At 35.0% G+C, this 13,887-nt stretch overlaps 1 protein-coding gene across 2 annotated transcripts in view; it reads left to right on the plus strand.

The window, feature by feature from the left end:
• The window catches only part of LOC110382286 (uncharacterized), a 118,778-nt gene extending 108,636 nt beyond the window's left edge, over window positions 1–10,142 (plus strand). For both annotated transcript variants that reach the window (XM_049852172.2, XM_049852174.2), the window contains exons 8-9: window positions 5,169–5,253; window positions 8,802–10,142. In XM_049852172.2, coding sequence (XP_049708129.2) covers window positions 5,169–5,253; window positions 8,802–8,889 — 173 coding nt within the window. In that variant the 3' untranslated portion in view covers window positions 8,890–10,142. The remainder of the gene's footprint in view (window positions 1–5,168; window positions 5,254–8,801) is intronic.
• The last annotated feature ends 3,745 nt before the right edge of the window (window positions 10,143–13,887 follow it).

Here is a 13,887-nt window from a genome sequence, read left to right on the forward strand (position 1 = left end):
CTATGCAATACACAGGCACAGAAATAGAATTTAAAAATGTTATTTTCAAGTAGCCTTCTACAGTCTTAAATAAAAAGCTACAGTTGTACCTCATCTGAATCCCTAAAATGTAAAGACATCTGCGACGCTTTTGGCTGCAGGTGACAAAGGCGCAGTGACCGCACTTAGTACGAAGTGGGTCAGGTTTTTGCTATCAAATAACTTGAGGAAAGAGGTCAACATTTGAATAAAGCATCAACATCTTACCTTCAGCGTATTCTTAATCCGATAGTATGGTTCCTCTACTATGAGGTTAAAGCAAGTTGTTGATACTCTGTGCGTAGTCTGCACAGAGTATCAACATATTTTTTTTATACGGCAATTTTTACAGCGCCTCTGGCGGTCACGGTAGTCCAAATTGAGTACTAACAAATACTATTGCTTCAAATTCATGGAATTGCAGGTATTTCCTTGTTTTATAGCAATATTCAGCTTGTAAACCACAGCTTCGAAACATCCACAACAGATCGTATTTATGCAGATTGAATATCTAACACAAAATGTAAGGAAACTCAATAATTGTATCTCATTGGAAGTTTGACGAACTTCACAATTTAGACTTGAAGGGGTTCCGACAATTTGATTGTCGTTTTCTATCTAACAAATTGTTGGGGATTTGACAAATCTGGGGAAATTTTCTCAAAATATTCACGCAATCCTATTCTATTAATCTCTTGTTATATTGACGTTTGTAAAGAAATTACTAATAGGTGCAGATCTCTCTTCTATGTCTCTCAAAGGACCGCAATCGAGTTTTGAAATCACTCCCATCACTATCAATTTCTAATCTATCGCTTCAATGCGTTTACAAACATAACGCGAGCTAGCCTAGAGATGACCAATCTATCGATACGATTGGTAGACCCGATTGGAATGAATCCCGACAGATTGGAATACAAAATACCTCTAGTTAGGCATATAATAGTGGAGTAAAATCATACTGACAGTCGTTTTGTCTTCAAAATTGAGTGTTTTAATACTTTGTACCTAAGTTTCTATAGTTTCCACAATGTAGTACAAAACTTTCAACAAAGTATTTAGCACGAAATTCGATCCCATTTCTGCAGTTCATCAATAATTCTCATCACGTGGGAATCTCTCTTCGCCATCGCTTTCATTGCACTTTAAAAAAAGGAACACGTGATCTGTTGAACATCTGCGGGCATATTTATCCTGTCTGTTACAACCGGATCTAACAATATACACTATTATATAGGTTCTTCCATTGTCACGTGGTGAGAAAAGAGTTCTCATAAGACTAGGGGGAGGATTTTATTTTTACTTGTGGTCTTCTGAAGTGAGGTATTTCATCTTGATAATAGTTTTGGTACAAATGAATAGTGGGCAGATGTTATTTTTGCAACAAGAGGAACCCTGACTACCCAAGTGAACATACGAAACTTAGAACAACTTGCAATCATCAAAGTTATTTCAACGCGAAACGGTTATTTACCCAACCCAGACCGAGCTTCGTTATTTAGCCAGGGTAATTTGTAGTAAGTTATGAAATTATGACTGGCTAGGGGCTTGTCAAGGCTTCGCCAAAACCTTGACCAACCCCAGACAGTTTCAAGGTAATAGATATTACTGGAGAACTTTAGCTATACGTCAAACATGGCGGATCCGGTCCATTATGTGTCTAAATATTTATGCCGATCCCAAGGTACGATGTATTGGTGTGAAATATGCTTTTGGTAATTTATAGTCTGAAGTCCATAGATATTAGACTTGATATATTGGTGTAGCAGGTGTGTTAATAGCTAGAAAATGGTGATTGTATGTATTGCCATTTGTGTAAAAGCAATAGTACCTAATATTGGAATGAAGGGGGTTTATAGCGATGCTCTTTTGTTTTATGTTCCACGTTTAGATGTTATATTTGAGGATACGCAAGTCATCATCTACTATGGCTTTAGTGTTTACTCCTTGATTGTGTTTGCATTAGTAGTTTTCAATAATATTGTTTAAATGTTTTGGGTCGTTCAAAGAGATAACATCGAACAATAATCTGAGCGGTTTGGGTGTTGTTTTTGGCACTTAGTGGACAGATTTGTCCCTAGTTAGTGGTGAAGGTCTAATTTATTCTCAGTCGGATAGGATTAACACAAGCCGTTTGGCTTTCTAATGAATATCTATTAGTAGGCCACAGTTTCTTAATGGGCTACACTTAGAAGTTATCACAAAAATGGGAATAGGAAGCTCAAATTGAGCTATCACTCGACAGATGATGATCACATAGGATTCACCGCAATATAGTATAGGAAAAACGAATTATGTATGACCCCTTTCAAGAATATTAGAATGCACTCAAACTAAATCTAAGATCAAGAGAGCGTAACTTCACCCATAATTTAGTCTAGATATAAAAGATATAGTGAAATATTCTAGACTGAAATCTAAGGGGGTTCAATACTCGAAGGGGTGAAGGAGGGGAGGGAAGATTAATAGATTCCTTTGACTTTGGATATAAAGATATTCACTGAAAGCACATTTATTCTTGTAACGTCAGATTTTTTGGTCCATTGTGTTATCAGATATTTTTTATTGAATTCATGATATGAATGGTCTTCAATCCATTGGGTATTGTGTTTTTGTTGCTATTTACGTTTTTCGTTCGAGTCTGTATTTTTGTACGATTTCAGCTTGTTTTTATTTGCAAGAGCTTTGAGCAAATCTTTTGAGAGAAATGGCTTTAGAAAATAGAGTAAGACGGTGCAGCTCATACAATGTGGATTAAGATTGTTTCAAGTGAACAATAACAATTATTTCGTTTGAAAATATTTTTGCTGTAGAACGGTTTATTCTTTTCTTTATTGATTTTTCCAAATTATCTGGTGTATTTGAAAAAACTCTTGTTGGCTTGTTGGATGAAAAAAAAATCATTCTGATAAGCATGTGTTTGACCACTATCTCACCTGATGGCAAGTAACGATGTGGTGGAAGATGGAGCGTTTGTAAAGACCCCACGCTGTACTTAGTTATTCCATTCGAGACTTTGACTTTATCAAACAATATCTCCAGTCCATCTCATCTTTCCCGTTCGGCTTATCTATCTATAGATCCTTTATGCAAACCACTTTAAACTATCCAATAAAGAAATAGACGTGGAAAAATTGCTTCACATGATAAATATCTTACTCTGCAACTCGATAGTGCCTTATACGAGCTTCAGAAAACTGCATAAAACCTCACTTGTTGAACGTGATCTAGTAATACTTCATTTTATGATCCCGACGAGAAATTGTGATAGGTGATAAGTTGTTGGCATTTTTCTCTCCTCAGTTTCAACGCCTTTGTTATTTCATTTTGAAATACTAGATCTTGTTGCTCGTTTGAAAAGGATTTGTGGTTTAGTCTACTTGATATGTGGGTACTGCCTCGTTGGTCTAGTGATTGCAAAGCGCGACTGTTTTGCACGGGGTCCTGGGTTGGCTTTACGGATTGGGCCAAAATCGCTTTGACGGTTTTAAACTCACAAAGCTATTTAGCTTGATTAAAGTTAAGATCTGTAGCTTGTGTCTGTTCTTTGGATTGGTAGCTTTCCCTTCTTTTCGTAATGTTTCCTTTGTTGCGTTTAAATCCAGGTATACTTTTATGGCTATCCAACTTAGTTACTTGAACTTCTTTGGACTGTAGATTAGGTATTGTTTAAAAGTTAAGTGGTATAATTGTAAAATTCAGGGGTAGGAAAATACAATACCTCATGTTATTATGTTTATTATACATCGTAAAATGGCACTCCAATGGTATCAGGAAGTTTGAAGGTCTCTCGGACCCGGACACTCGAAATTGACCTCTTCCCACAATGACATGTAACAATGAGCGCCATGTTTTTATGTTTTTGGAGAAAAGTCTTCTGAATGAAATCCTTGATATAATTGCCTGAATTATTTTTGAGCTAGGTACTTGGCTATAAATTTAGGTGTATCAAGTTTAAGTTAGCACATGTTTAGGTCTTAGCAACTATAGACAGAGGCAACCCTAAGATTGAGTTCAGTTTCGAATCATGGGAGGGAACTTTATCCAGGAGTGGTCTAACAAGAGTCGATTCTGTATTCGTTATAAAAACAATCGTATATGAATTTACAAAATTCAAGTCAAGGATTACAACATGTTTATTAAATTACTTATTTTCAAGATTTTTGTCATTACAATTGTGTACTAGAACGTGTATTATTAAATTAGCATCGCATTTTTATACGTCCTCAAGTGTACTTGGGTAATATACTGCCACGCACACATTCACAAAATTATTACAATGTACGTACAATCTAATATTATTACCAAAATAACTTGTCACAAGAAAATTGGCAAGGAGTTGACAGTGGCAATTTGATAAAATGAAATCATGAACATTTTCGTCTCATTGAAGATTTTCCACATAATAATGGGGAAAGGGAGAATTCTTTTCTTGTGTGTAACAATGAATGGTTTTGTGTATACAGAAAATATAATCTATCTAGACACGTGTAAGCAACATTGATTTGTTATAAATACAATCCTAACATTGATGGGAATTCTATTATGTAGTAGCTTAGTTTACTGTTTAGTTTCTTTCTTGCTACTTCCTTAATTGTATGATTTAGTACAATCATGTGTTAGTACTTTTCGTCAGATATGTTGCTAAGAATATTATCATTAATTGAACTCAATTGAGATAAAGATACTCGCGTCCATCTGAAGCCAATTTACGCACCCGGATAAACCCTCATACACTAGGCTTTAGCCTACGAAGATCGTCGATACTCCTTTAATTAGATCTCCAAGCGATTAGGGAAATTCAATTCATAGAGTTTAGTACACGTTACCCATACTTTGTTTGCATAGTAGTCGCTTAGAAACCAAAATCAGGAATCAATGATTTACGTAGATTAGGCCGTATATAGAAAGAAAGCTGGATGTTGCTTAACGTTCGAATAGCCTTTAATGTTTTGAGGATAATTGTTTATTCTTATCAAACCTAGTTTGAGAAATAGCTTCTTCCAAAGAAATAAATCCTTCTCTGTGTGAGAGGACAGGCCCCCTCTCACACTGAGCAACAGTGGGGCGATAAAAAGGCGGATGATGATGAAGAAATATCTACTTTATTGTTAAACAACTTACTAAAATAGTTTTTCTTTTTGTTTCAGACATAGTCATACCATCACTACTTATAGCAGCGTTGTTCGTCGGCAACGCTTTAATCGTCCTCATCATATACAAATATAGGAAACGGTAAGTTTTATACACCTTTACAGTTTTATTTTTATTTACCCATTATTATATAAGTTTGAGAGTAAAAGGTCTTTTAGAAAATCCACAAGCATGGTAGTATACATTTCTGGACAAAAATTAGATAGTGGCTAAAGAGACTTTGCAACTATAATCTGTCCTAAAAAAACATACAGTCATCCGAATTGCGAACACCTTCTTTTTTTTAAGAAGTCGGTTAAAAATAGTACCAGTAGGTATTACAACATATGCTTGCTAATGCCGATATACAATGTTTTCTAAAATTTTCTTATAAAGTCTCAATTATTGAATTGTCATGCCTATAGCTTTTCAATCAATGTTTGTTTTCTTCTTTAAAATCACATACAAAATTTCATAGATTCCGTCCGTCCGTTCCGTTTCATCAGTAGACAACCAAGAAAATCGTTATATTGTCCACTCGTGCGCACCATTTAGCATACGGGTGACAGGAAGTCGGTCTATTAGCGTTGATTCGACAATCGACCGCCGACAATCATCAGGCCTTGCTTGTGTTAGTGGAAAATGGACGTTATGTCCAAGTAAATAGGGTTGGATTTAGTGTGGGACTGTTGGTGTGTATTTTTAAATGGGAATTTTGGTCCTATACTTTCAAAATACGTAATACATATTATTATGCACATGCATATAATTCTTAAAATGAGAAGTTAGTGTTGAAAATAATACCTATGCCTCTTGTGATTATTTTTTGCAATATACCTCTAATTATCATTTTCTGTTAAATATTAATAATTTGATTTATTTACTACTTTAGAATAGAAGCAAACCGAGATCAAGATGAAGGCACATTTTCGTTTTCCGCTTGGCTAAATTGGTGTAAGAAATCCGTTGGGATTGCATAAACTGACTAATCGATATTCGATACCGTTTATTATCGATTGAAAATAATCGAAATGAGTTAAGGTAATCAGTTATCTTCGTGTTGTTTGGTCTAGGTGTATCTAATTATTTATTTTAAAACTGGGGCGATATTTTAAACAAAAAGTATGTATGTATATGGTACATTTAGAGAAAGATAGCTGTAAAACCTAATTATTATTGAATATATTTAACCGTAGAAAAGTAAGAGTATTTAATTAAAAGTAAATTGTATGAATTTTTGCGAGAATAAACAAATGTTTTTAGTTTACGTGGGTACTTTAGCCTGATGCGTAGAGTTGTTCAGTAGATACTCTATTATTCTTGTAGGACGATAATACTGTTACTTTTGCTACACAATACCTACTAAGCAGGGTCCTTCCATTGTTGGAAAAAAATACTGAATAAAAATTATACCTTGATACTACAGCTTTATAAATAAATTGCGAGCTGAAAATAAACGTCAATTGTTTAATAACAAAACTTGCCCAATTTACTCTAAAACAAAGTTCCAATTTAACTTTAAAAAATAAACAACCTTAACAAAGATCCAAGATTATTTAAAACCTTTCTTAAGACCTTTCGAAATACTCAAACGTTATTTTAAGGTACGTTTTAAATGGTAGCTGCCGACTGCAACTACCGACCGCACTTGCAGTGACTGCATGAAATCGATCGATATCTGAGGGCGGCTGCACATGCTGCTGCCGCTTCGATCCAAAACGATTTTATGTAAATGAGTACATACAAAAACTGGTAGTGCTGCTGCGGTTGATTTCATGCAGTCACGGCTTGTGCGGTCGTCAACTAGCATCGAAAACGTACCTTTAGTTTTGCTTAAACGTATTTTTGTCACAGACGTAAGTTTGCCAAAAGTAGAATGGTGTTTGAATCCTTTAAATTGAGTAGAGTTTCAGTATACAGCCGGTAGAATCTAATCAGTACCTAACTTAAACTTCTGTAATACTGAATTCAGCATTAACAAAAGTTCTTTCAATGATCCCATCTACCTCGCCTGTTCATCAAGATAATACAAGTTTATACCTTTATTTAGAAGGGACCTTCAATGAAAGGCTTAGTAATGCAAATTAAGTCATTTACATTAAGATAAATTAATTAACTAATGAACGGAATTTACATCTCGAAGATTCTCGGATTGAGTTTTAAGATGATGTTTATTTAAGAATTTAGTGTGCATATTAATAACGCCTGAAAATAATTTGACTATCTGTGTTTTGATACTGTCAAATACCTTTTATAATAATTAATTAAAATAAGTGTCTTTTTAAAATAAGTTGTCTACGTTATTTTATGCCTCTTCGTGCTTTTAAAGTAAACTGTCATGAACTTTAATTAAGAAAATGACATATAATAACAATAGGGACTTTAAACTTTTGTATCGCAAAAAAACCTACAAGCGTTAAAAAAAATAGTTTGAAAGAGTAAAAAATCTATTTTTCAACGAGTGGAAACGACATGCAATATGATTTTTCAAACAATAGTTTAAATAAATAAATGTAGGTACTATCACCGTCACATAGCTAAGGGGAATGATAAACTAGCGTTTTTTTAGTAATTCCCAATAGTCTGTTCGGAAAGAACTTAAAAAAACCGAAACAGAAATTTTAATTATTGTGTGTTTTCTGAATCTCTTGGCAATATCATAATTATCGAAGATCATTTTCACCTGTATTTATTGAATAACAAAGTACACTAATTGGTGCTTTTGAATCCGTAAAAAAATAAAAACGTTAGGTAAAAAGCACTATACAAGACTAGTACAATAGAATAGGGAATTGTAATTAGTCTGCTATGAGAAAAATAGCACGTTAATATAAAAAGTTAAAAAAAGAAAAAACTAGAAAGCTACAATATCCCTAAGGTACTGCACAAACCTGCTACACTGAACTTTTTACAAAAGATCAATCGAAAACTCCGCTGCGAGCTATATCTATCTATTAAACTAACAAAAAACTACGGGACTTCCATCACAGAAAAAGCCTTTTTCTAGTCAGTTGTACCTATGCATATAAAACAATTTCGTTTGATAGTGTACGAGTTAAAAATACGTCAGATACGGGCGATCCGAAATTCCATTGCGCGAATAGGGGCAGTCAAAGGCTTGAGTGTGTGCACACCCTTATTCATATAAAATGTGTGCAGATTTAAAAACATAGCTTTGTATTTTTATAGACAAAAGAAATACCTAGTGCTATTCATTAAATAAAATGTTAGGTGTAAAAACAGCTCTCAATAAATGAGATATTTTTTTTCAGTTTTTATGTGGTACTTTTGCGAAGAATAATAACTAGAAAATATGTTGATAATTTTATTTTAGTTTGTAATTAAGTTACTGATTGGGTTATATTTATTGTCATTTTAGTTTTTACTTGTAGAAGGTTGTTTATTTACTGTATTATTTATACAATTCCCCTTCGGCCGACTACAAAACCAACGCTACGTAACCAGTTACGTAGGAAGACATTTTTCTTGCTACGAAACTGGTTTCGTAGTTCTAATGTTGGTTTCGTAGCCAGTCGAAGGCCTTAGTTCTGGTTCTCTGCAACAAATTATTTACCACAATCCTTTATAATACTCCCAGTATTTTTTTTCCATCGTTCCCTCAATAATAATAAAATCAATTTTGTCCACAGAAAAGAAGGCGATGAGGTCGAAGATGAGTTTAACACCATTCCACTGAGTGTCAACGGCAACGTGCATAGTGCCGGCAACGCGGTTTAGTCATCTTACAACACAGGACGGTTTCACGCGGACGACTATACTTTCTACTACGGAAGAAACGCAAGTTGGCCTACGTATATGCAAGATGACCTACGTATATGTACAAGTTGACCTACGTACTCTTGCGTAGTGGATAGTGAATTTATCGAGACTAGGACGACAAGATTATTTTTTGCTTTTTGACAGCCTTTTTGTAATTTGTAAACTGAATCAAGGCATATTAAGTGTTGCGGTATTTCTCACAGATTTTATGTTCCTTTAAACATCTTAATTATGTAAATGTCACCGTAAGATTTGGTTATAATTTGTAAGAGCAATAGTATTTAGGTTATTTCGATCATGTAAGTAGTAACTTTCGTAATGTGGAGATAGCGTTGTCGAAATTAATTTAAAACTGTATGCTGACATCATTTCATTTCTATTTAGTTAATTTATTAACACACTTTAAGTGTCTCACGGCTGAATACTAGAAATAAATGGCGATTATTTAACCTTCAGATTATCTTATTGCCGAGTCTAGATAAATACAAAAGCGATTATGATAATGCATTCAAAAGATAATTGAGATTACAAGAAAGATACAAGTTTTATTATGTCTTTAACGTAAAGCGAGGTAATTGCTGAAGTGAAAAAAATCTAATTACAACTACAGCAGCATCATATTGACTTTAATTAGTCGTCGGCGTGCAGGCGTCCTTAATTGATTTGAACTTTGAAGAATGTAGGATGTTGACAGCTCGGCGGTGCGGTCGCGTCGCCGGTCTGTCGACAGCCTAAAGCAACACGCTTTCAATATCCAACATGGCGACGACGCCAGCACAACTTGGCGACCTGTGTTAGCGACTTTATTTAATTGGATTTTATGATAGTAAATAGGGTCGTTGATACAAGTCGCTGTGTTGTGCTAGAAGGTCCCCGTGTTGGCCTAAGCGTATTAGGGTTACCTTATTTATTCGTTAGACTCAAATAGAACGCGAAATAGTCCAAGTTTAATCTTTCTTAGGACCCTTTTAGGTATTAAGTAAGGACTGATATTGTTATAAATACTCTATTAGATTTTTTTTTATTTTCTATCGCACCTTCACTGGCTCTGTTGACACGTCAATTAAGTACCTAATGTTGATGCTTGATCGCTCTAGGCTAGTCTATGCTCTAGGTACCTTGTGATTATAATTTCTTCTGTAATTGTTGATGTTTTTGTATTTGGCGGAGTATGTATAAATTCTGTAATGAATAAAAAGCACTTTATCTTTTTTGTGTGTTTTATTGTGTAACTCATGATTGTTTGCGTGAACGGAGAATAAAAGAGTGTAACCACATTATAATGCCCACATTACTGAATAAAAACTTAAATCTCAACCCTAATGTTCCTGCACTTTCACACTGGCGAATTTCCCGCACTGTTTTTCCAAGCTGCACCGCCTGGTTCATACAGTCGGTGTACGCGCGACAGCTAACAATTGACAAATCCCTCTACGAACTATGAAAACCAAACAAAATGACGTTAAAATGTGAAAGATAGATTTTGGTCGGTTTTCCGCCCGTGTGAAAACGCCGATAGCGGCTACATAACCAGAACTTACACTATTGTCACCAATTCTACAGTCTCAATCCTAGGAATTGAAACTACAATCGCAAGAACTGCAGTCCACCAGATAGATGATAACAACAGAAACTAGCTGAGGCCTACTGATCCATTTTCTACAAATAACCTTCATTAGTAAGTATACCTACTACTTAATGTAGGTAAAGCTATAAGATCTGAGAGTTCTAAATCCTAAATAAAATAGTATAAAAGAGCCGTTAATGAGTCTCAATGAAATCTTTTATCACACGATTGATATCGGAATTAATTAAAAATCTTTTTTTAATTTAAATACAACTTATAAATCAGTTCCGACCTCACCGTTTTAATTAATATCAAGAGGAAAAAATCCTGCGAATTCTCGAGTAATTACAAGTGGGTATATTTATCGGAATTCCTTATTTTCTTGCCATCAACCCTTCGGATTATCGAAGTGGTGTTTCGGTAATGGTTTTCGAATAAAAATGTCGAAAGCAAACATTTTTAATTTCGCCGCCGCGATCAAGTGTAATAGGCCCTCTGTAAAAGTAATGTAGGGCTGTCGGTTGTCGATATCGAATTTTTTTATCGAATTTGCATGATTATTGGTGATCTATTCGAGTGTGATTAAGTGTGACATGCTTATTTGAGAGTGAAAGGTAAGGCTATTAAGCTTTTGAGGACTTCGGGACCAAATGTCACCTCGTTGGCAGGTAGGTAGGTACTTGCAATCAAAACGTGTGTAGGCAGACACTAGACCGAATTTGAGTATTACACTTTACACTGAATAAAGTAAATTTATAAAAAAGGAAATCCAAGGAACTAGAAGTTTTTCTGCAGCAAAAAATATAAACAAACATCACAGCAATTTAATAATACATGAACTCGACATTGTACATAAACCTACCAAAACTCACATTAGTAGTCCACAAACATCCTATTTATTTAGCAAACACGTAAACTAAATAAACTAAACGGACCTCACATATTGATGCACATAAATATAAACAAAGTAAATAAAACACCATTTAATAGTCCGCGGGGAGTAATTTGCTCGTTCTAATAAATAGTTTGTTATTGTACCTTTGTGTACTACCAACAGTTAAAGATAAGAAAGTACTAATTAGGAATAAGTTACTGACTTAATGAACTTTTGACTCTTTTATGTAAATATGTCCCATTTCGTTACGAAATTGAATTAGGCTCTTAAGAAAATGGCTAGATGAACTGGATTGTTTCTTAAAGGATCACTTTATACAGTAATAATTGAAAGGAGAGGATTTAAGCATTATCATGATATCAGCCTTCTAACCTCCATCGGCGTTTTCTGCTGTAGTGGGAGCTACTCCGCGCGCCAGGATAAGAAAGTAGCCTATAGCCTTCCTCGGTAAATCGGCTATCTATTACCGAAACATCGTACTCGTCGTTCCAGTTCATTCCTGAGATGAGCCCCTGCAAGCAAACAAATAAAATATAAGTAAGTATTAACTGCCTCTATTGCTGAAAACAGGCCAACCATCATCGATCGTTAACCATCCCTTGCTTGGGCAACCAACAACCATCCCACTACCTTCAAATTGCATCCTATTGATGAGAAAAAAAAACAAAATTTTTCAACAACCCTAAAACAAATGGATTATATCAGAAAATTGAGTGTAGGTGAGATTCGGGGTGTAATTAATATCTGGGCCTTTTTAAGCGATCAGTTATTTCGATACCCAATTCCAGAGATTGCAATCATTTCGATTCATTATGTGCCATTACGAATTATTACTCGATTAAGAGCAAAAGTTTCGGAATGAAATGCTTCTTTTGTTTCTTTAATTATTTCTTTGTTTGTCTGGTTTGTGTTTGTTTTTAATTTGTTAGGGAATTCTTAAGACTTAATAAAGGATAAGTCCACCTTTTGACTATTTGAACACTTTTACAGGTTTAGCTTTATTCATACCTACTAGTGCTGAGTCTCAAGCAAATAGTCGCAACATTTACTTGGTAAATTGAATTCTCACTCTATAGAGCGAAGTTCGATTTGGGCCGATGACAGACCAACGGACATTTTACTTTCAAACAGCAATGCACCAGAAAAATGTCCCCAAATCTACGCTAAAGTCTCAAGACAAAATCGTAGTTCGTTCAAGTAACTTATGACTAGAAATCAAGTTAAAAAGTACTCAAATCAAAAATCAGATTGTTGTGACCATACCCCAAGTTTTAACATCCTCCGGGTCACTTCACCCCGAACGTGATGCCAGACCAAATTGAGGGACTACATTGTTCAGACAGGCTGAATACCCACTGTTATTATTAAATGTGTGCTAGTCCTGACTATTGAAGGGGTCAGACGAAGGGCAGTAATTAACTTGTTATGTGTAGGTTCAGCCTAATTAGCGCTCCTACGGTGACCTTAGAAAACCAGCACACTAGAGACTTTTAGTCGGGCAATAGTTTGTTTGGGATCCAAATTAATATGGAGATGCATGGAAGCACGCGCAAAGCAACGGTCAGGTATGTGGCCGGTATCAGATCGACTAAAAACTCTGATTGAATAGACGTGATGACAGGGTAAAAAATGGTGGTTATTTTAATAAAACATTAAATACATATTTACTAAGATATAACGAGTGATATTGAGAGTGGGGGATTGTGACGTCACGCCTGCGTAAAATTTGTACTTAGAAGTGACGTAACACATAATAGTCTCGTTGCTATTTGTTTGTGAGAGAAAAGAAAAAAATCGTGTCCATTATTTTAGGGTTATCTAAAAGACCGATTAATTTCTTTTTTCAGTCACCATGCCTATTCACGATCTTCTTAAAAAATATTTGTGTCAACAACTGGCCAACCGTCGGTCGACTGTATAGTATTCAGTTTGGGTAAACTTAGTCACAAATGAGTTTATAGCTTGTTTTATGTCACAGACTATATAAAACCTATGTCGTTAGGTCGTTTTTAGAGGTGGCAGCGGCTTAGGTATAAAGGCACATTTATCTAGGCCAAGGTTAATCTATTCCTAAGTAAATCCTTGGAAGGGTGGATATTGAAGTAGTACTCAGAATCCTTTACGTCTCAGAAAGCATGTTAGGCGACCCTTTCATCAACTTACAGTCAGTATTTTCAGAAGGACTAACAAAATATTCGATGTATAAAAGTATTTTAACCCTTTTGTAACCTGTACTGTGGCTCCCATAATACCACCAAGTTAACCTATTCCTTGATTGTTAACTAGCTGTTACCCCTTGGTTTCTCTCGCATTCCGGGGAAACTTCTTACCGTACTTAGACGAAATATAGCCTGTATTACTGAGGCATAGTCTCGCTACTTAATAGTGAAGGAGTTTTTAAAATCGGTTTATTAGTTTTGGAGCTTTCTGGGTACAAATAAACAAACGTGTAAGTGGACAGATTCGAAACCTTACTGACTGCAAACACATTTTA

This window comes from Helicoverpa armigera, chromosome 6, assembly GCF_030705265.1.
Source record: "Helicoverpa armigera isolate CAAS_96S chromosome 6, ASM3070526v1, whole genome shotgun sequence".
Classification (NCBI taxonomy): domain Eukaryota; kingdom Metazoa; phylum Arthropoda; class Insecta; order Lepidoptera; family Noctuidae; genus Helicoverpa; species Helicoverpa armigera.